The sequence below is a fragment of the Arvicanthis niloticus genome, chromosome 16 (assembly GCF_011762505.2).
Source record: "Arvicanthis niloticus isolate mArvNil1 chromosome 16, mArvNil1.pat.X, whole genome shotgun sequence".
Lineage (NCBI taxonomy): Eukaryota > Metazoa > Chordata > Mammalia > Rodentia > Muridae > Arvicanthis > Arvicanthis niloticus.
In genome coordinates this window covers 62,996,312-63,020,276 of record NC_047673.1, presented here as the reverse complement: position 1 = coordinate 63,020,276, position 23,965 = coordinate 62,996,312, and the positions used below count along the sequence as shown (strand labels likewise).

General features: G+C 45.2%; 1 protein-coding gene across 1 annotated transcript; it reads left to right on the top strand.

Annotated features, from left to right (window-relative positions):
- Window positions 1-1,002: 1,002 nt before the first annotated feature.
- Window positions 1,003-3,298, top strand: Dusp23 (dual specificity phosphatase 23). The gene is made up of 2 exons (XM_034519845.2): window positions 1,003-1,438; window positions 2,197-3,298. The coding sequence occupies exons 1-2, from the start codon at window positions 1,172-1,174 to the stop codon at window positions 2,380-2,382; spliced, it is 453 nt and encodes a 150-aa protein (XP_034375736.1). The 5' UTR covers window positions 1,003-1,171; the 3' UTR covers window positions 2,383-3,298.
- The last annotated feature ends 20,667 nt before the right edge of the window (window positions 3,299-23,965 follow it).

The following is a 23,965-nucleotide window of genomic DNA, read 5'->3' as shown; positions in this document are numbered from 1 at the left end:
CAACCACATGGCAGCTCACATGTCTGTGACTCCAGCTCCAGGAGTTCTGACACCTTCACACGGATACACATGCAAGCAAAACACCAATGTATATAAGACAAAAATAAATGATAATTTTTTAAAAAGAGATTCTGGGGCTGGAGAGATGGCTCCGGGGTTAAGAGCACTGACTGTTCTTCCAGAGGTCCTGAGTTCAATTCCCAGCAACCACATGGTGACTCCCAACCATCTGCAATGGGATCCAATGCAGTCTTCTGGTGAGTCTAAAGACAGCTACAGGGTACTCAGATACATAAAATAAATAAATCTTTTAAAAAGAGAGAAATTCTGGAGAAGAGTATCTTCCTTAGCTTCCTCAGTGCCTCAGTTTTCTCATCTCCAAAATGGGGTTATTGTGATCGTCTGTCTTATGACAATTAATTAAAAATATAAAAAGTACTCGCACAAACACCTAACACAAAGCAAATGCTCAAATACTGTTAACTCTTATGTTGTTGATTGTGATTACTGTATTACCCTGAGTACCATTTCCAGTGCCACTTAACTCCCCAAGCCCCACCCTTTAACAGTCCCAGCAGTAGAAACAAAAAATTTTCTGTTGTCTGGGACATAGTAGTTCCCTCTTACTTCAAGAACTCAAGAAGACACCAACCATGAATGCTTGATCATTGAAGAGATTACCCAACCACACCTGCGCCCTGACAGAAACAGATTTGTCTTCTACTACTTAAACCCTTGTACAAAAACTGTGAAAAGGAGACCAGGAGGCCCTTAGACTGCTAACCCACGATGCAGTAACTCCACCGTACCACCAGGGAGCAGCAGAGCCCAGCCCTGGGCTGTTTTCTCTATAGGAGCAATTAATTTTTTCCAGGTTTCCTTAGTGCATTCGCTCCCGGCTGCAATAACCACGCTTGTTGTTGATTACCCAGCCTATCAACGAGTGCCCTGCTCCGCATCCGTTGGGCTGTAGGGCTTCTCTGCCTGCCTTGGAGCCGTCTTAGCCCCGCCCCCGCTATTCAGCCAACCCTGGGTGTCGAGGAGCGTCACGGGGACAGATCCGAGAGACTCCGAGGCCCACTAGGGCAAGTGCTGAGCAGGGCGGGGGGTTGATCCGATCGCTCGGCAGAGTAGAAAAGGCCAGACTCGACCTGGGTGCCCTCCCCCCACAATGGGCGTACAGCCCCCCAACTTCTCCTGGGTGCTCCCGGGACGGCTGGCCGGACTGGCGTTGCCGCGGCTGCCCGCGCACTACCAGTTCCTGCTGGACCTGGGCGTGCGACACCTGGTGTCCCTGACGGAGCGCGGACCCCCTCACAGTGACACCTGTCCCGGCCTCACGCTGCACCGACTGCGCATCCCTGACTTTTGCCCGCCGTCCCCGGAACAGATTGACCAGTTTGTTAAGATCGTGGACGAGGCCAATGCCCGGGGAGAGGTCAGCGCGTTCGTGAGCCACAGCGAGAGGGCGGGGCCTGGAAGGAAATGAGTGGGCGGGGCCGGGGGCTGAAGTCTGAAAGGATAGGGAGAGTCTGGGGTTGGGAGGAGAGGGGGGGTGACAGGGCTAAGTGGGGTGGGTGATAGATGGACCCACCCCCTACATAGAGTCATCTATGCGGCTTGGAGAGGTGGCGCCAAGTAGGCTGGAGATAGAGAGTATTGTCAAGTGAAATACTTCCAGGAGTCCAGTGAGAGCCGAAGTCAAATGGAAGCGGTTCAAAACCCATTTACTAGAGGTCCATATGTCATAGAGACACACTTGTAATTTTACATTTTACTAGCAGCTACGTTTAAAAAAAAAAAAAAGCTGAAAAAGAAGCAGGTGAAGTTAATTTTGCACTAATCCAGTAAGTCAAAAATATTATTTCAACATAGAATCAATATGAAACAAATTATTAATGAGGCATTTCCCGTCTTTTTCATACGGCATCTTCAAAGCCTGGTTAAGTATTTTGCACCTCATCTCAGTTTGGACTGACACATTTCAGGAAAAATAGCACAAGTGGCTGGGTGTACAGTACAAGCCAGCACAGGATAGAGGACAGGAGATGCAGGCTGAGAGCCCAACTTGGAACCAGCCATTTCAGAGGCCTCCTAGTCACTTCTTGTCCTGTAAGGGCCTAAGATGTGTGGGGTGGGGACTAGAGAGTACTGGGGAAGGCCCTGGACTCCACTCTATCAGCCTCTACTTCGCAGGCTGTCGGGGTGCACTGTGCCCTGGGCTTCGGCCGCACTGGCACCATGCTGGCCTGCTACCTGGTAAAGGAGAGGAGTTTGGCCGCAGGAGATGCCATTGCTGAGATTCGGCGCCTGCGACCAGGATCCATTGAGACGTATGAACAAGAGAAGGCCGTCTTCCAGTTCTACCAGCGAACAAAATGAGGGATTCGGCAGCCTTGCCTTTCCCCTCCCCTACTCCTGCTGTGTATGGAAAATGTGGCCAGGGAGGAAGGGGCGTGGACTAATGTACTGCATCCTTCAGCTCCCTCTGGCTCCTATTGGTCAAAAGTAGTCCTTCCCCCAAAACCATAACCTGGCCGTCAGGATGGGTGAGAGCCCATGAAAATGAGGTAATAACTAATAAGAACTCATTACCACCGTGCTTGTCCACAGCACGCTCAGTACTTCAGCTCCCTGTAGCCCTGGGTTGGTGAAAAGACAGAAAACACTTCAGTTCTTTGGATGAGGTGGCTGGAGTTCGGAAAGGCCTGGGGTCACGGTTCCAGGAAACAGAAGGATGGGCCAGGACTTCAGCACACCCTCTGTCTTCTTAAAGATGATAGGATTCTAGGTACTGTTCCCTGACCATATGTGAGAGAGGAGAACTGGTCAGTGAAAGACCCGTGTCCCTGGCCACATGGTCTCCAAGCAGCCTCCGGAATCTGCACCCCCACACCAGCAGTGCCCCATTGATATCACCCCTCATGTAGGGTCATCTGTCCTACCTGAGCTGCCTTTGTTCTTCTCAGGGTACAGAAAGAAGACCTGCATACCATGCTCACAGATAAGGTTTTTCTCTGTCTCTCTGTCTCTCCCCCTCCCTCTCCCTCTCCCTCTCCACTTCTCTCTGTCTCTGTCTCTGTCTCTCTCTCCCCCCTCTCCCTCTCCTCCTTCCCCTACTCCTTCTCCTCCCCCTCTTTCTCCAGGGCTGGCCACCTCTTACCAGCCTCAGATGCAGTCAGCTTATCTGTTACCTCCAACCCCTATGTTGTCCCCAGTCTCAGACTAAGGAAGGCTGGGACTTAGTCTTGGTGGTTATAAATATTAAGTAATCAAATAAAGAATTCTGGGACTACGACTCTTGGCCATGTTTCTCAGGTGTTATCTTCACTTCTCTCCTGTTGTACTCCTGCTATGAGCACCACACTTTGAACTTTCTGAGAGATGAGATAAATGTCATACATGAGCCCAGTAGACTCTTTCCCATAATGGCAGTCTGAAGTCGTGCCCTACCTTCTGCTATAATAGGCTGAACTGAGTAAGGGAGAATTCATCCTGAGGTATACTCTGCACCCCTGTGTGAACCAGGTGCTGTTAGAGGTGGAACTGACTCAGTAAAATAAGTCGTGATTCCTATTCTCAGGAGCCCTGCCTTCTGGAGAAGAGTAATGACGGTCCCTTCACACGTGATGTACACTAAAGGCTATCTCTACTATTCCAGACACGGGACAGACAGTCAAGAGTCCCCCTCCAGCCTCCAGCTCTCCTATCAAAGACCAGAGCTTGGCCTACACCAACCCCTCTCCTGTACTCCCCTGATGCCCCTAACTCAGCGCTATCCAGCTCACTCTTACACAAATGGCTTTTTAAAGCAAGAAATATAAGAGCCGTCATCAAGAATGCTTTCTCTGTTTTGACGGGGGGGACCCATTCCTTAACTGTCTCCTTGGGTCCCCTCTAGCCTGCCCAGGGGGATATATCAGCCAAAGACAAGAAACTCCAAAGTCCCAGGCACCCAGGCTGCAAGGAGGGAAAGGGGGCAGACACACTGCATGAAATCCTCACCTTCCTCTCACCAAAAGCTCAATCCATCCACCTTGCCCCTCCCACGCCTGCCCCATGATGTAAACCAGACTGGCTATTACCAGAGTGTGCATGTCTGTGTGCATGTTTTCCTGAGGAGGGCATAACCCAGCAAGACGGAAAAGCCCGTTTCCTCAGCTCTTTTCTTTCACTGCCAGAGCTTACCCGTACAGGAGGAGGTGAGGGCCTTGAAGCTGTGCCTGAGAGTTGTGTCTCCTTGCCAGTACTGATCAACTGTGCTGTGTGACCCATGCTCACCCTTTCCTCTGTCTGGTCCTCCCCATATCCTCTCTCGGCACTGCCAGAGCAGAATCTGCTCTTACCTTCCTCCCAAGGCTCCTTTGAAGGAGATAGAAAATTTTTCTAACCCCATTAAAGCCCTGTGTGCAGTTCCCTCCCCATAATTTAAGCAGGTCTCCTCTGCCTCAAGAGTTCCTTAGGGAAATAAACATATAATTATGTGCTTAAGGAAATCGCTTTTAAATAAGTAAGAGTTGACTTCAAATGAAAAACTCTGCCCTTCTCCGTCAGTCTACCTTGAGGGGTTAGCCTGAAGCTCCATGTGTGCTCATTTCTGCCCCCAGAGCTGCACATTCCCATCAGCCTTTCTTCTGTATTTGTCTCCCAGTGAAAGGGCACTTATTAGCCATGGCCCATCCCCATTGCATCCTGTGCTGGTTCCGGGAATGTTCCTCCTCCATCTGAGAAGCATATTTACATTTGCACCAGACCAGGGCTTCTCACCCTTAGCATTTTGAACTGGGGCTGGATAATCGGGGGTCAAGGGAACTCTATGCTGTAGGATGTTTAGCAGTGTCCCTGGTTTGTACACATCAGATGCCAGCCACACACCCCTCTAGTTATGGCGGCCAGAGATGTCTGTAGAGACCGCCACACATTCCCAGTAGGAACCTAACCTGCCCCACTGAGAGACTGCAACATACCAACATGCAGGTTTCATTTTCTCTGGAAGAAGAGGAACAGATTTTGGATCTTACAGATATAATGTCATAATAACAGAACAAGGACCAGTTCACATATTGCCACCTTTCCTACCAATGTCTGGAATTCAAGTTATTCCCAAGTTCTCAACACTCCCCAGGCTTGTTTTCCAGCAAGGTCTTAAACACCACTAACTTTCTTCATTCAGAAGGATTATTTTCCCAATGATTTGCTGATAACCATAGTTGAAACAGCTTCCACCCTGGGTCAGGCTTGGTTTCTGTGCCTGTGATAAACATGACTGTCTTGGGGTTTTATTGCTGTGAAGAGACACCATGACCACAGCAACTCTTATAAAAGAAAACATGTAATTAAGCTGGCTTACAGTTCAGAGGCTTAGTTCATTATCATCATGGCGAGAAGCATGGCGGCATGAAGGCAGACTTGGTACTGAAGAAGGAGCTGAGAGTTCTATATCTGGATCTGAAGGCAGCAAGAATAGAGAGCGGACACTGGGCCTAGCTTGAGCTCCTGAAACCTCAAAGCCCACCCCTAGTGCCACACTTCCTCCAACAAGGCTGTACCTACTCCAATGAGGCCACACCTCCTAATAGTACCACTCCCTGTGAGGCTATGGGGGCTATTTTCCACAATAACCAAATGTAATTTGGAAAGGAAAGGGTCTGTTTCATCTTGTATTTCCAACTGACCATCCATCATGGAGGGAAGCCAAGGCAAGAACTGGAGGCAGGAACTGGAGACCACGAAGGAAACCTGCTGATGGACTTGCCCTCTATGGTTATCTCAGCCTGCTTTCTTAGGTAACCCAGGAATGACACTGCCCGCATTGGGCTGGGCTCGCCCACATCAGTCAGCAATCAAGAAAATGCCCCCACAGAGGTGCCTGCAGGCCAGTCTGACACAAGTAGTTCCTCAGTTGAGGTTCACTCTGCCCAAGTTGACAGAAAGTGACAAGCATCCTACCCTAATATGAAGAAATGCCTTACAAAGGGCAGTTCACTGTTGCCCTTCCCTGCCTGAGGGGGTCCACCCCACTTTACACCTTCCCACCTCCCCAAAGTCACTTTCCCTCGGGCAATAATGAACATATTTCTGGGACAGAGAATTGATCTAAATGATAGATCCTTTCTCAGCATGAGTTGCACACATTTGCCAGCCCTCAAATGCGAGCTCCTGCTATCCCTGTCTTATTCTTTCTGAGAGGGAAACTAATTTGGTCTCACAGGAATTTTTGTCACAAAACAATGACAGTTACCATGAATGCATTTCACGGTTTGTCATACCCGTACTTTGCTTGCTCATACAAGCATAATTGCCATCATTTATGAAGCACTTACCATGTAGCTGGAGGTTTACATATACCTTGCCTTATGTAATTTTATCATTACAACACTGCAAGTCAAGTGATTTCTCCTTTCTATAGAAGGAGTTGAGATAGAGAAAAGTGAATAATGTACCAAAAATCGCACTTGTGTTAGTAACTTTTCTCATTCCTGAGACTGCTTACCTCACCAGAAGCAACTTAAGGGAGGAAGGTTTTGCTTTAGCTTACAGTTCAAAGGGATACAGTCCATTATGGTGAAAGCAAGCAAGGCAGAAAGAGTGTGAAGTGGCTGGAAGCTGAGAGGACATGAAGAAGGGCTGGGCTGCTAAACCCAAGCTCCACCCCTATGGACTCACTTCCTCCAGTTAGGTTCTACCTCCTAAAGATTCTACAACCTTCCAAAACAGCTCTATCAACTGGGGACCAAGCATTCAGACACAGGAGCTTATGGTGAACACAGGGTGGAAGAGGGGCATCACAAATTCAAGCCATTTGTTTAGAAGAAGCTAGGGTGTACACCCAAGTCATCTGCATTGTCTCCAAAGTCCATAGCTGATGTGTCTTTCACCAAATAGCCTCTTTACAAGACTTCCCATGATTCTAGAGACACAAGAGAGTCTGTCTGCATTTCAGAGCTCAGCCCTACTGATTGTCTTACCCACCTGTCCCCTAGGACCTATTTCTTCCTCCTAGGTGGCCTGAGAATAATTTTGCACCTAAACACAATAGATTACACCTTAATTATGTGTTACACTTTACTGTGTGGCCTGGGGCTGGCAGAATTTCTCAGTGGGTATAAGCATCTGCTGCCAAGGCTGACAACCTGATCAATTCCCTAGGCCCACATACTGAAAGGAGAAAACCTGCTCCCACATGTCCTCTGACCTAGACAGACAGACAGACAGACAGACAGACAGACAGACAGACAAAATTTTAATAAACTAAAAATCAAATGTGGCCTGAGCACTGGACCAAGTGCCAGCAAAGTATTTCTGTCACATCCATCTCTAACTCAAGGTACGTAGATGTAGATGTCCTCTTCCAGTCCTGGGGCTTATGTGGCTGGCATGGAGCCCTCAAAAAATGGCTTTTTATGTTTGATGATTTATTGAGAATCCTGCTACTTTGTTGTTTGACCCCTTAATGTATGCCAGGCCCTGTGCCAAGGACTTTACAGACATTAACTCATTCACTCTTCAAGAAGAAATTGTATAAAACCCCACATGCAAACTGCTACCACAACAACCAATAGACTGAGCACACTAACACCCAGAGAGTGTAAGTATTGAGCCCCAAGTCGCACAGTAGAATGAGGCAGAAGCCTGCAGTTAGCAATTAACCACCTTCCCTTTCATAGATCAGAGCAGGGAGGCTGTTGTAATTAGAAAAAGGAAGAAATAGAAGGACCTTGCCCAGAATTGAGGCATTTGATCTCCCAGGCCATCTGTGAAATCCTCTGATCACTGGACTTCAGGGACATTGCTGTCCAACTAATGTCCACACTGCACGTTCTCATCTCCAACAGACTTCTGCCTCAAGCCTCAAAAAGGCATCACAACTGAAGTCCCCCGTTGATTGAATAATTATTTACATAAGCACATCTCCCCCCACTATGATAGCCAACATTTTCTAGCTATTACAGATTCAAGGCACACTTTTAAGAAGGCAGCATGCTCGCCCAAGCAAACAGAAATTTGAGAAACACTTTGGTGCACACCTATCCCTGAAATTGATGCCTTATTTGCAGCCTTGATAACCGAGTCCTTTGTGCCAATAAATTGCTTAAGTTGCCGCAACCGCCCCCTCGCCCTATTTCTCCCTTGACTTACTCTGCCACCACGGATATGTGGTCATGGAACAAATTAGCAATACCACCTCGGAATTTTCAATGCGTAGTAGCATCGGATATGACAAACCGCTCTGGGATTTGTTTTTCCGCTCCGGCTTGTCTAATAACCGCAATCATCTTTATTACTAATAAATACGGAGTAGTGGCTGTTTTGAATCCAAAGTGGCCAGTGGGAAATGGGAATGGCTGCAGCCATCTCCCAGGCGACACTGCTGATCTCTGTGAGTGCACTGTATGTGCCTTTGGTTGCCCTTATCCCCATTCCAAGAAAATTCATTGATTTTCATGTTTTCATGATTTCTAGGTGGGGCTAAGTGCTAGGTAAAGCCACACACTTGGATCCAGCCCACAGACAGAATCCCATCCCTACTGACCATAATTCATAGAGACCTAAACCACCCAACTCTTTATGGAGGCTAAGGAATTCAGATTTAAATCTGAAAGTAGGGAAAGGCTCATAGGACAGAGTCCAGGAAAACCTAGATTTCCCATTGTCCTCTCCCAGGGGATGCACATAGACGCAATTCTCCTAGCAACGATGAGTGGAAAAACAGACCAAGTATTGCCAACCACAGATGCTCTCCTGAGCTTTGGTGGGCAGAGTCTTATCGAGGGTCAGTCACACAGGAATGCAGCATGTAGATCTTAGCCACTAGTCCCCAGGCCCAGAAGAGGTCAAATTGAAACAGCTTGGTCCAAAGCAACTTAGATGTAAAAGAACAGGTGTTCACCATAAATCACATTGTTGGCATGAACCATCTGGCTGGCCTGAGGTCTCAGGTACAGGGAAATACTTTTATCATTCAGAGCGTTCCAAAGGTTCAGTGTCCATCTCACAGAAGCTAAGCAAGAGAGAATCTGAAGACCTTTGGAATGTGTGGCCTGAACATCCCCAGCCTGCTGTGTTAAACTTAAATGCACACCACCAGATACTTAACGTATTGGTTACTTTTTCACTGCTGTACAAAACATCAAGACCAAAAGCAACATAAGAGAGGGACAGGTTCATCTTGGCTTACAGGTCCAGAGGAACAGAGTCTACCATGATGCAGAAGGCATGGCAGCAGCAGCAGGAAGACAGCAACTCACATGCATCCACACGTGGGAAGCAGAGAATAGGAAGTGAAGTTAGGCTCCAACCCTTAAAGCCCAACACCAGCAAGGCTGTACCTTCTAAAGGCTCCATAACCCTCCCAAGTAGTACCTCCAACCTGGGATCAAGCATTCTTGTACATGAGCCTATGAGGGACATATTTTGTCAGACCACTGTGCTTGGTGTTCTCCCCATGTGATAGTCTGGGCAGCTGGTACTGTGCTGTGCTCCTCTGTTTTTGGCTTGGCTTTCATCTCTTCCTACCCCCGAGCAGTTTGTGTCTACCCATCACTCCTCAGAGAGAGGTTTCCAAAGCTTGTGTCCATATTCCCTTGGCATCTGCCCTCATGCGCCTATGTTGATTCATTCAGTAGTTTAAGTGTCTTATCTCTCTTTTCCTGTCTTTACTGGAGACTAAAGACTTGCCCACGCATCTAAAACCTGAGACAATGCTCACTGCATAGCTGTATAAGGAGCATAGAGTAATGTATGCTTAGATTTTTTATGTTATTTTATTTTTTGACAGTCCAGTCATCGTCCCCCCACCTCCCAGACTGCCCTCCCACAGTTCCTAATCCCATTTCTCCTCCTCCCCTGTCTTCAAGAGGATTTCCCCTCCCCACCAGGCCTCCCCACTCCCTGGGGCCTCAAGTCTCTCAAGGGTTAGGCGCCCCTTCTCCCATTGAGACCAGACCAGGCAGTCCTCTGCTGTCTATGTGTTGGGAGGGTCTCGGACCAGCTCATGTATGCTGCCTGGTCAGTGGCTCAGTGTCTGAGAGATCTCAGGGATCCAGGGACGTTGAGACTGCAGGTCTTCCTATGAGGTTGCCCTCCTCCTCAGCTTCTTCCTGCCTTTTCCTAATTCAACATATGGGTCCCCATCTTCAGTCCAGTGGTTGCGTGTAAGTATCTGTATCTGTCTCAATCAGCTGCTTGTTGGACCTCTCAGAAGACAGCCAGGCTAGGCTTCTGCCTGTAAGCACACCATAACATCAGTAATAGTGTCAGGTCTTAGAGCCTCCCATTGAGATAGATCCCAAGTGGGGCCAGTCACTGGACCTCCTTTCCTTCAGTCTCTTCTTCATTTTTGTTCCTGCAGTTTTTTTTTTTAGACAGGACCAATTCTGGGTCAGAATTTTTGATATGGGATAGCGACTCCATCCCTCCACCTGATGCCCTGTCTTTCTACTGGAGGTAGATTCTACAAATTCCCTCTCCCCACTGTTGGGCATTTCATCTAAGGTCCCTCCCTTTGAGTCCTGAGGGTCTCTCACCTCCCAGGTCTCTGGTTCTTTCTAGGGTTCCCCCACACACACTTCCCAACCCCCAAGGTTTCATATTTCCATTCATTCTACTGGTCCTCAGGCTTCTCTCCTGTCCCCCCCTCCATACCTGATCATGTTCCCTTTTCCCCAACCCCCTTCCACCCAGGTCCATTCTTCCCTCAGCCTCCTGTGATTGTTTTCTTCTCCCTTCCAAGTGGGATTACAGCCCTTCTGCTTGTTAACCTTGAGTTCTGTGGATTGTATCCTAGATATTCTGTACTAATTTTTGGCTAATATCAACTTATTAGTGAATACACACCATGCATATCCTTTTGGATCTGAGTTCTCACTCAGGATGATATTTTCCAGTTCCATCCATTTGCCTGCAAAACTCAGGATGTCCTCATTCTTAATATCTGTGTAGTATTCCATTATGTAGATTAACCACATTTTCTGTATCCATTCTTCCGTTGTGGGACATCTGGGTTATTTCCAGCTTCTGGCTATCATAGAGAAGGCTGCTATGAATATAGTGGAACATGTGCCCCTGTGGCATGGTGGGACATCTTTTGGGAGTATGTCCAAGAGTAGTATAGCTGAGTCTTCAGGTAGATCTATTTCCAATTCTCTGAGGAACCTCCAGATTGATTTCCAAAATGGTTATACCAGTTTGCCATCCCACCAGCAATGGAGGACTATTCCTCTTTCTCCATATCCTCCCCAACATGTGCTGTCACCTGAGTTTTTTAACTTAGTCATTCTGATTGGTGTAAGGTGGTGGAATCTCAGGGTCATTTTGATTTGCATTTCCTTGATGACTTTGAACATTTCTTTAAGTGTTTCTCAGCCATTCGAGATTCTTATGTCGTGAATTCTCTGTTTAGCTCTGTCCTCCATTTTTTGATTGGGTTGTTTGGTTTTTTGGAGGTTAGCTTCTTGAGTTCTTTATATATTTTGGATATTAGCCCTCCGTCAGATGTGGGGTTAGTGAAGAATTTTCCCAGTCTGTAAGTTGCCGATTTGTCCTATTAACTATGTCCTTTGCCTTACAAAAGCTTTTCAGTTTCATGAGGTTCCATTTATGGATTCGTAATCTTAGAGCCTGAGCCATTGGAGTTCTGTTTAGGAAATTTCCCCCTCTGTGGTAGGCTTAGATTTTTTTAAAAACTTACTTTTAATAAGGGCTCTCAAATGCTTCAACCCCCTTCTAGCCCACTGTCCAAAGGTAGGGGAGAAAAGACGGTAAATAGGTCAAGGGGGTGTGGACCTATTTAGAAGTAGTTCCTTGGAGTGATTCCAATCTCTTTGTCAGGATGCCGGCAGTTCATTTCAGTAGTTTCGGGATAGCAAACAAAAATCAGCAGCAGTGGCATGATCCAGCAGAAACTGCCCGGCCTCCACTGAATTGGCATGCGTCAGTGGGAGCAACCAGGACCATCAAGGACACCAGAAGTTCTCTGCCGTGCCTCTCTCAATGAAGTGAAGATCAGTGAAGATGAAGACTTGAGACCAACAAAGCATTGCAAAGCCAACTAGGCAAGCATGCTGTCACTCCCTCCAAACATCACATGTCCTCCTCAGTAAAACAGTACAGGAGTCTGTCTTAGCAAAACACCACGTGAGTCTGCACCACATGACATATCTAAAAACTTCCACTTTAGAGTAACTGACTAATATGCTATCCCATTAGTGAAAAATAGAAAGAATGAATCTAGAAAATGGATAGTTTAGTGAAGGAATGCACGACACAAATACTCAGATATAAACACACAAAAAAATGAAATATGCAGTGCCTAAATACTTAAGCAATGCTATAGCTATTAAAAAGATAAGAGTGAATCTGTTAAAATAAAATTTTTAATTGAATCTTTCAAAATGTAGTTGCAAAGCCTAAAGAGACATACAAGTCCTGAATGTTATTAAACATTATATATTGAGTATGGAGTCTATTCAGAGAGGCTTAGATGACGGTGGGTCAGATGTTGTATGTCCTCAGAGGAAGAAAAAATAAAGACATCAAAAGGCATGGATGAAATAAAATCTCCTTCCAGTGGGAAGTAGAAGATGTGTGGTTGGTTTAAGAGAGTAAAGGAAGAGCAGAAATTCTTGCCACCAGAAAGGTCTTTGTCTGATCCACAGTGTGGACTCACCATGGGATTCCGAGCAGAGGACACGTCAGGAGGCTCTGTTTTTCTTAAGTTACAGTCTGACAGAATCACCCCACGACTGAGTAGCAGTGCGGTGCTTTATGATTTATCATTGTCAAAAGGAGATGAGGCCTCACTGCTGCTGACTTCTACCACTTCAGAAGACTTAACTCACAAACCAAGACTTAGTAAGAACCTGCTTTCTCCTCTTGCTGGAAGCTAATGACTGCACTGCTTTGCAAAGGGAAGTGAGTGGATTTGTTAAGTCAGAGTGCTCACCCTCTGGGCTCACAGGTTATGATTTTTTAAGTACTTTCAAATGGGAAAAGATCTCAGATGAATGCCATCTCTTTGTGCTGCAAATATTCCTTGCTCGTGGCAGCTGACTTAGGCTTCTGCATAACCACCACTCTGCCTAAGTCTCTGGAGTCATATTTTAAACCAGACTGCTGCCATATTCCAGTTGATGATACGTCTCCCATGTTCTCAGGGGCAGCAGGCCCTGATGCTTCATTCTGTCCAGCATTCTGGCATTTCTCCCTTTTGCCTGAAGGCCAGGACTCCTGAATGTTCCAACCTTCTGCCTCAGTTGTACTCCACACTCCCCAACCCTGTCTGCTGGTACATCTGACCCTTAATTCAAGCCTGTTTTCTCCTCCAAATAATGATCGATTTGGCAGACCAGTAAGACAGACAGACAGATTGGTATAGTTTTCTGTAGATGAAGGAAGCTTCCTGAGGACTCCAAAGGCAGCTTCCCCTCTTGGGAAAATGCAGGATCCCTAGAAAAATCCCAGTAGCTACAAATGCTAGAACATGCTAGAACACCTGTATCCTGGGACCTCATGCCAGGTATTCCTAGAAAAAGACAGCATGGGTCCCTGTGGTGCCCCCATCCCAACCCTCATGAGGAGCTTCAGAATTTGAGGTACAGCTAGACAAGTGGGTGGCTGAGGTCCCCATGCTGAGTTCTTCCATCCTGTGGGATCCTGGGTATGTCCTAGCACATGTGCTTAAGAACCTCCAGGGACAAAGGGAAGCTAGAGATGCATAAGGCCTGCAGTCCCTCTGAGGAATGAGACCCCAGCCTTAGGGATGACCCTTACCCCACTCTGGCCCCCTTCTATTCATTTGATAAACTGGAAACAACAGAAGATGTCAAGGGGAATACCAGATGAGGGCTATCAGAAATGACTTAAAATACAAATTAAAATAGCAATTATATGATTTTATATACAGTAGTGTTGAATGTATATTCAACCTCAAACTAAGTCTGGCAAAGCTGGGGGAAGCTCACACCTCAAATTGCTGATGATGTTCAATTTAATGCAGCATCTTTAGAGAGTGAGTTCACTCCAGAACCCAGCATATGTATGTGTATGTGTATGTGTATGTGTATGTGTATGTGTATGTGTATGTGTATGTGTACGTATATGATGTATGTATATGTATGTGTATGTATATGATATGTATGTATATGATGTATGTATGTGTATATGTATATATATGTGTGTGTATATGTGTATATGATGTGTATGTATGTGTATGTGTGTATGTATATGTATATGATATATATGTATATGCATACACATATCTAGCCACTACAGATACATTTATAAACATGCTGCATTTGAGCAACTTCGAAACACATAAGAGGCTGTTCATTTATTCATCTGCTCAATTTATATTTACTGGACAAGTGTTATATACCAGACACAATTCCAGGAACATAAAAATTGAGCATGAGCAAAAACCAGAAATATCCATCTGGGCAACGTGTATACCCACCATTGTTTAAATAGCCCCAAACTGCAAACAACCTAAAAGACCCTTTTAGGAGACCTTTTAGACCCTTTTAGTGCCCTGAGCACTGCAGCACAACGAAGGTCTGTTCTGGAATCCATGCTAGGTGTGCCAGAAAGAAACTTGCACACTATTAGATGCAGAATAGTCCAGTAAGTTGTTTATGGAAACACACATACAAATGAGTCAGTTGGAGGTCCACCAAACTCGGAATCTTAGCTGAACCCAGAAGGGAGAGAGCAAAAAACATCAGCTAAGTTACTTTATTTCTTAAGCATCCACAACAAATAGATTCGTGAAAAGTCAGCCCTATTAAGTATTACATGTTAAGCATGCAGATGTTTATTTTAGCAACGTGGGTCCTTTTTTTTTCCCCCTTCGAATGAGTGTGTTTTTACTTTTATCATTATTGTTGTTGTTTTTATTTCGTTTTATTGCTGTGTTTGATTAGGCCGCCATCTCCACATGACCCACAAACTGGAGCCTACACTGTTCACTGCCAGAGTTCAGAATACAATCAATCCGGGCAAGATGCCTGACGACCCCTGGCGGCACAGACCAGATCGGCAACTCTGTAGGGGCTGAAGTGACGCTCTGGAAAAGCTGAGCTGGTTTAGGCCTGGGAATTTGTTCAACCTGACGACCCCTGGCGGCACAGACCAGATCGGCAACTCTGTAGGGGCTGAAGTGACGCTCTGGAAAAGCTGAGCTGGTTTAGGCCTGGGAATTTGTTCAACCTCTTGAAAGACCAGTCTGCCATTGTCTAGCACAGTTGAGGAGACATGTTGTATTTATTATTCGGGAACGCTGTTTTTAAGGTTCACCCTAGAGCAGCTCAGGCGTGAGTTCAAGGAAATGTGTGCAAATGTCTTTGCATCGTTGTCCACAGTGGCCAAAACTGAAAAGGGCACCCTTATCCGCCACTAGGAAAACGGATGCATTAGACTTTGCACCCAATGAAATACTCTACCACAGTAAGTGACAATGGAAAACCACTGTGTCTGTCAGATGCCACATGTTAGAACCTATGCTGAGGAAAAGGGGGAGCCTTGGAGCGTTCCCTCTCTAAAATACCATTTGCAGAAAATTGCAGGTAAGCCAAACACCAGACATGTGGGCCCACACACACATGGACTGACTGCAAAAACAGATGCTGGAAGAATAAATAGCAGGTGCAGGAATCAGGGGCTGCATGGGCCCTTGGCTGAAGGGCAGTATGTAACTTCTCTGAGAGAAATCAAAGGCAGGATTGGAAAGAACAAACCAAAGTGTAACCAAAATTTATAATTAAACAGAGCTAGGTGGTGGGTGCCTAGGCACTTCTTATAGTCACCTGTCTGATTAAATTTTGCTTGTTGTATGATGGTAGATGGGAGTGGGAGAGATCTGTGCAAAGGAAAGCTAGAGGAAGCGTTCAATGCCCTTGGCTTAATGGAGGCTAAAGACAAGACACAGAGGGGAGTGGCCTCCGGGAGGAGAAAAGCTATAATGCAGGATATTGTCAACGAGGGGGGGGGGCGTTATTCTCAGTGTAATGGAGCTTTGAGCAGAGGATTGTGCATGCTGTAAGTAGGACACTCGTCTGTGTTTAAAGTGAGAGGAAGCCAACTGAGAGACCAGGTTGGAGGACAGGGACGAAGAGGTCTTTCTTTATAGTAACGTGTGCAGAAGACACCACTTCGGTCGTGGTGCCTCGAAATGTATCTGTGATATAGTTTGAAGAGGAATAGATGGAACCTAGCCAAAGATTTGATGAGAAGCCTGTCTGAGGTTTTATTAAGCAACAGGGTGGGTGTGGGGTACTAAGATGAGCAAAGTGGTGGGAGTTGAAGAGGGGCTGTAACCAGGGTAGACCGGTGGGCGGTTCCTCTCCAAGAGAAGGATGAAGAATTTCGTTTGTCAGCCACACAAGTGGAGGCGCAGAGCTGACAATTGTGTAGTTAGTTCAGAAGTTCATGGGAAAAGTTGAGTAGGGTCAAGAGGTATAAATTTAGGTGTCACTGGTGTGTTCTTCAAAGTCGTACAATAAGGCAGATGGTGCAAATAAAAAAAGAAGGCTGGGACCAAACTCCAAGCGCCTCTCCATTTTATCATAGGGAAAAGAGAACCCAGCGAATAGACTTAACGAAGTAGAAGGAAGGGCGGGGGTTGTTACGGAGCAGGAGACATGCCAAGCCAGGAGCGTGTTTCAAGTTGGAAGCCGTGTTCAACTGTTCAATGCTGCTGTGTAACCAAATAAACAGCTTGCCGGCAGGGAACCTTACACACCGCCTCCCCTTAGGGCTGGCAGTACAGGAGCCTTTGTGGTTTTGACAAAAGCAGCTCAGAGGACTTGGGGCTCTGCAGAGGCGGAGGCCAGATGTCCCGAGGTTGATGAGTGAGTGGGGACTGCAGAAGATTTGTGTATGGGTGGGTCTTTTGAGAAGCTTGGCTCTGAGGAAAGAACAGTGAGGTAAGCCTCAAGACAAGGGCATGATGGAGGGAAGTATTTGGGGTGCTTATTTGCATCCACATGCAGAAGAAAGGAACACAGTAGAGGGGTGGAGGAAGCAGCAGAGGAGAGCATGCAGAAGGGACTTGGAGAAAAGAAAGAAAGAGATTGGAGTCCAAGCCCCACGCTCACTGGACCGAGCTGTGACGCTAACTCTCTTCCATCTGATCCAGGTCCCAAGCTGTTTCCCAGAAGCTCATTACCTCTCGTTATTGTTTGCTTGCTCATGGGTGTCACCAGCTCCCGGAGTTCAGTACACTAAATCTTCCAGTACCATCTCCTCTGAATACACAAGTCTTACAGTTGTCCCCTCCCTATCTGGGCTATGCATCTACCCAGGGAACTGAAGGGGAAAATAAGCAAACTGAAGAAAATTAATTCTGACCTATTTTATGCATTCTGTATAAATGCATGAAATAGATTATGTTTGACAGTGGTAAACAGAGAAGCCCAAAAAAATCCAATTTATCACTTTAATTATATATGCTTTTCTTCCTCAATCTCCGGGGAAGAATAAGCCTCCAGCAGTTTTCAGCACCTTGTATGAGTCACTCCCAAATTATTAATGCTGCTCTTAGTAACCACGTGGTCTCAGTGACAGATGTCCTATCTGAAGCACACAGGCAAAGTGTAATGTGTTACCTATGGAGGTGCACATGAGGCGGGGTGTAAAGGGGCATAAAAGTGGGGAACTAGAGCCAGGACTCGAAGTTATGAGTCAGAGGAACTGCGGAGACGAAGTTGCTCCAAACAGGTGGTCTCCCATTGAGCTAATGGGCACTGAGTTATGTGGACACTGGACCAACTCAGAGCCAACTAACCACCGTTAGTGAAGCAATTTCTCTCTCTCTCTCTCTCTATCTCTCTCTCTCTCTCTCTCTCTCTCTCTCTCTCCCTCTCCCTCTCCCTCTCCCTCTCCCTCTCTCTCTCTCTCTTTCTCACACACACACACACACACACACACACACACCCCAACCTTCAACAATTTAGCAGCCATCTATACTGTTCCTGAGCAGAAGCAGGAGCATCAAGAGGGGGAAGGAGGGATTCTTTGGTACCCATTCTGAAACCTGTTTTGTTTTGTTTGCCGAACACATACTCTGCCAGATATCTAAGTCCAGTAAGGAGCAGAGCAAACCTGGTCCTTGCCTCCCAGAAACAAGCAGCCCTGAGGGAGAAAGAATGTAAGCGGTGGTTGTAGCACCAGATGTAGGTGCCAGACAATAAGGCAGGATGCACGTGCACAGGGGCCAAGCAGTGGTCAGGCCAGGAAGAGGTCTGTATTCAACAAGGTTCTTTGTAGGAACTGAACAAATAAAATGAAAACATATTACAAAGGGGATTTATTCAATTATATAGTAGGGTGTATTAGTAATACCATATTTGCTGACTAATTTGCACTTTGATTGTAATCAAAATTAAAACATCTGATTTCTTATATTTTTTGTTGTGAGCCTACCCTTTAATGACTGAGCCATCTCTCTGATTTGTACATTGGGATAAGTGGCCCCGTTAACTAACACAGAAAACACCAGGAGAGGACCAGGCTAGGAGAAGGAATATCACTTTTCCCATTGTTGTAGCAATATACATCACAAAAGCAACTTAAGGAAGGGAGGGTTTATTTGGGCTCATGGTTTGAGGATGCAGTCTGTCGTCTCTGGGAAAACATGGCTGAGGTGGCTAAGGTAGCTGATCACACTTGTGGGTCATCAGAAAACACAGATGCAAGCTGACATCCCACGTGCTCCTGCAGTCTGGACCCAAGGCCCTGGGATGGTGCTGCCAGCTTTCAGTGCGTTGTCTTTCTTTAGTTAACCTTTCAGGGAACATCCTCAGAGACACACCCAGAGGTATACTTCCATGGTGACGCTAAATCCAGTCCAGCTGATGACAAAGACTACTCAGTACAGGAAGGGAGGATTCTGTCTCAGTTGGTTGGAGTCGAATGCCTGCATGTAGCTCTACAGAAGCAGCTAGACACTAGTAACTGACACTTGATTAGACGTTGGCCCAGGAAGACATACTGGGGCTTCACTGAATTACAGATAGTAATTTAACCTGTGGCATAGATGAGCTACTTAAAGAATACAGACTCAGGAGAAAAGGGGGAGGCTGTGCCTGCAGAGGATGATGGGAAAGTTCCATACAGAGATGGGAGCCAAGTGAGGAGAGAGACTGTGTCTTGGTTTTAAAGAAGGGGGCAATAATTAACAGAAACAATGCTGACATTAGCTCAAATAACAAGATCAAGCCTGCTTCCTGGATATACTGAAAATGTGATAAGATGCTGGAGACAGACAGGCTGGGTTGAGTTTGGGGTGGGGGTCGGGGCGCAGCAAGTGAGCCTAAGGGTTTCCCAAGCATTTTTGCTCTGTGGTACTATGGTACCTAAGTCTATCTTTTTATATTTTTTCCTTTCGTTTTTATTTTATTTGTGTGGGTGTTTTGTCTGCCTGCATGTCTGTGCACCACATGTATACAATGCCCATGGAGGCCAGAAAAAGGCATTGGATCCTCTGAAACTGAAGTTACAATTGGTTGTGAATGGCCATATATGTGCTGGGGGTAGAACCAAGGTCCTCTGGAAGAGCAAGCACCCAGTGCTCTCAACCACTGAGCCATCTCTCCAGCCCCAAGATTATATTTAAAGGTCACACTCAGTGGCTGAGTAGAGCTGATTCCAGATAGGAACATGGCCTTACCTACAAGCTCTTAGGACTAAGATCAGTATCTTATAACACCCATAGCCTTCCTGTCTGGGCCCAACACAGAGCAGATCCTGGGCAGCAGCTCTGCCCCCAATCTCACAGAACCCAAAGGAAGTAGGCCTACCAGGAGCTCTAACCTGGGCAGTATCTTAGGTAAGGAGACAGTAGCACCTGCCCCAAACAAGGAGTAACTGGGACCCACTAGGACCCAGGAAGTCACTCCTGGCCCAGAGCACTGGTTCCTTCCGGTCTGCCCCTGAGCACTGAGCAGATCTGGAGCCCCAACTCTAACACCCACCCCACACAGTTCTGATACAACCAAGATAATAGGAAAGACAGGCTCCAGTCAGAGACAGGGCAAGTAGCACTAAGGAGATACAGATTGCACAAGGCAAGCGCAAGAACATAAGCATCAGCAACCCAGGGTATTTGGCAACCCAGGGTATTTAGAACCTAGTTCTCCCACACTAGAAAGTCCTGAATTCCCCATATCACTAGGGAAGCATGATTCAGATTTAAAATCACTTCTAATGATAATAATAGAGAACTTTAAGAAGGACATAAATAACACTCTCAAAGAATTTGAAGAGAACACAGGTAAACAGGTAGAAGCCCTTAAAGAAGAAACACAAAAATCCCTTAAAGAGTTACAAGAGAACACAACCAAACAGGTTAAGAAATTGAACAAAACCATCCAGGACATAAAAATGGAAGTAGAAACAATAAAGAAATCACTAAGGGAGACTACCCTGGAGATAGAAAACCTAGGAAAGAAATCGTGAGTCATAGATGCGAGCATCACCAACAGAAATACAAGAGATAGAAGAGAGAGTCTCAGGTGCAGAAGATACCATAGAAAATATTGACACAACTGTCAAAGAAAACACAAAATGCAAAAAGTTCTTAACACAAAACATCCAGGAAATCCAGGACACAATGAGAAGACCAAACCTAAGGATAATAGGTATAGATGAGAGTGAAGATTCCCAACTTAAAGGGCCAATAAATATCTTCAACAAAATTATAGAAGAAAACTTCCCTAATCTAAAGAACAAGATGCCCATAAACATACAAGAAGCCTATAGAACGCCAAATACACTAGACCAGAAAAGAACTACCTCCCGTCACATAATAATCAAAACACCAAATGCACAAAACAAAGAAAGAATATTAAATGCAGTAAGGGGAAAGGGCCAAGTAAAATAAAGGCAGACCTTTCCAAATTACACCAGACTTCTCACCAGATACTATAAAAGCTAGAAGATGCTGGACAGATGTAATACAGACCCTAAGAGAACACAAACGCCAGCCCAGGCTACTATACCCAGCAAAACTCTCAATTACCATAGATGAAGAAACCAAGATATTCCACAACAAAACCAAATTTACACAATATCTTTCCACAAACCCAGCACTACAAAAGATAATAGCGGAAACGTTCCAATTCAAGGAGGGAAATTATACCCTAGAAAGAGCAAGAAAGTAATCCTCTTCCAACAAATCCAAAAGATAGTCACACAAAGATAATTTCACCTCTAATAACAAAAATAACAGGAAGCAACAGTCACTGTTCCTTAATATCTCTTAACATCAATGGATTTAATTCCCCAATTAAAAGACATAGGCTAATTGACTGGATATGTAAACAGGACCCAGCATTTTGCTGCATACGGGAAACCCACCTCAGTGACAAAGACAGACTTTACCTTAGAGTAAAAGGCTGGAAAACAATTTTTCAAGTAAATGGTCCTAAGAAACAAGCTGGAGTAGCCATTCTAAAACCTCCAGCCAGAGAACACAGAGGGAGGGACTCATGGCTCCACCTGTATAGGTAGTTGAGAGTGGCCTTGCCAGGCATCAGTGGAAGTGGACGGCCGGCCTTGGTGCCTGAAAGTTTGGATTCCCTAGTGTTGGGGAACTCGAGAGCAGGGAGGCAGGAATGGGAGGATGGTGGGAGCACACCCTCATAGTAATAGGAGGAGGGGGGATGGGGTAAGGGGTTTGGCGGGGAATGGGAGAGGAGATAACATTGAAAGGTAAATAAATAAAATACCGAATTTTTAAAAAAGATAATGGGTCTGGCAATTGTAGTTGAGCAGTCAAAACTTTTTGTCAACAATTTAGTACGGGGATTCTGTATAATCCTCAAGGACAAGGTATTGTGGGAGAGGTTCATGGAACTTTGAAAAGATTGGTGAGACATACTGTTGCTGAGACAAAGAATGATGCTGACCTGTGAGCTTGCTGAGTGCCCTGACAAGGATGACTGGGGAACTGTATTGGACATATGTTCCTGACCCACCTTTGCTTGACTATATTACAGATGGGACAAGCTGCCTTGCCTTAAGTTTTTAGACCTTGTGGGATAGAGAATCAAAAAGAGAAACTATGTCTCTTGTATTCTTAAAGGTGCCAGCTATTAGGACTCAATCATATACTGGTCTAGAAATCAATCTAATATGGAAAATAACAGCCTACTTTTGGAAGACTGGATCTGGACTTTGTCAGGAACATATTTGGAAGCTAGCTGTAGCTTGCTATGATGTTAGGATAGCAAGAGATAATGTTGGGACAGTATCTGGATTTCAAACAAGGGTTAGTGCATGTTTTAAGGCTCTTTTAATTGTCGAGCTAAAATTGGTTTTGTCTCTTCTACAGCATTTATTGTAAGTTGCACTGACTATATAATTTCCAATTATGTTAGTGTGTTGAAACCTGGCATGTCTGTTATGGGGGTCTATCAACCAGCTTTTGCCTCACTGACTTGAGTATTAGAAAACTTTGATTCTCTAAAAAAAAAAAAAAAGGCTTGAAAGTGCTGGAAGAAGAGAGTAGGATTAAGCGACGCAAGAGGGTAGCAGGCTTGATTATTGCTGGTATAACAGCTTTAATTCCATTAATTGCTAGCACCACTGCTTCTGCAATAGCATTGACACAAGGAGTTAAGACAACTATTTTTATTAACCATCTAGCAAAAAAATGTTACTAATGTATTAAGTATACAAAAGAATTTATATAGGTATCTGGAACAATGAATGATGCTCTATAACCCATTCAAATTATCTGAAGGAGGTTCAGGGTTCAAGAGTTAGGAGCCATCCCAAGTGTCATGACAAATTTATTGGAGTAGTGTTACTTTTGAAATTCACAATGATTGTCATTATAATTAGAAAAAAGTTTAAAGACACCTGTAGAATATTTGGCATAATCCTAACACCACTCTGGGAGTGTTAACTTTGCATAATGAGATTATAAATTTAAAGAATGCTGCTCTGTTGACCTTTGATGCTGCAGATAATGCAGATAAAATTATCTATGGCCTGAGCTCAGTATTTCCATTTTGGACAAACTGCAGGAATGGCATATATAGCTTGATCAGGCTAGCCCTTCTTGTCCTGGGAATACTTTTATTCCTGTCCATCGTGTTCAAGTTTATCTTTAACAACATCAACATGTTGGCAGCCAAAGTACATGGCTTAAACCTGAAAATGGACCCCCAGACAAAGTTATTAAATTAACAGGCTGGCAAGCCAAGGATGGGTAAGATTCTGCACAGAGCCTTACCAACCTAAGACAGAAGTGCATTGCCTTTGATAATGCATATTCCATGATGGGTAAGGAAGGCATTCTTGTCAGAATGACCTAAGACGCTAACAAAATAAAAAAGGGGGCGAGGTGGAGAGCCTTTGGGTTTGAGCTGCTTGGCAAGAAGCTGACATGGGCCAAGGACAAGGAAATAGGCTTCAAGCAAGAGTCTGACATTAGACTACAACAAAGAAGTAATTTCAGGTAGGAGTCTAAATTGTAGGCTACAACAAAGAAGTAATCTTAGGCAGGAATCTAAATATTAGGCCTGAACAAAGAAGTAATTTCAGACAGGATTCTAAATTTTAGGCTAGAACAAGGAAGTAGGCTTCAGACATGAAAGTGACCTTGGGCTAGGATAGGGAAGTAGGCTCAGATACTTTGGTTATCCTAATAAGCCTTTAGAAACAGTGATCATGGGAGTGTTCACATATTTAATGCCATGCTTTTTCTTTGACTATTTGTGTTTATTGTATTGCTTGTTCCTCAACTATTTGCATCTATTGTATTGCTAGACCCTCAACCTAGAACTGACCTTATTACATGCATGTAATCAAAATGGTATAAAAGCATAAAGGAAGAGGGGGTATAGGATAGGGGGTTCTAGGGTGGGGAAATGGGGAAAGGGTATGACATCTGTACTGTAAATAAATAAAATATCCAGTGGGAGGAAAAATACCCATAGCCATGTGTGGCATCCTGATGAAAATG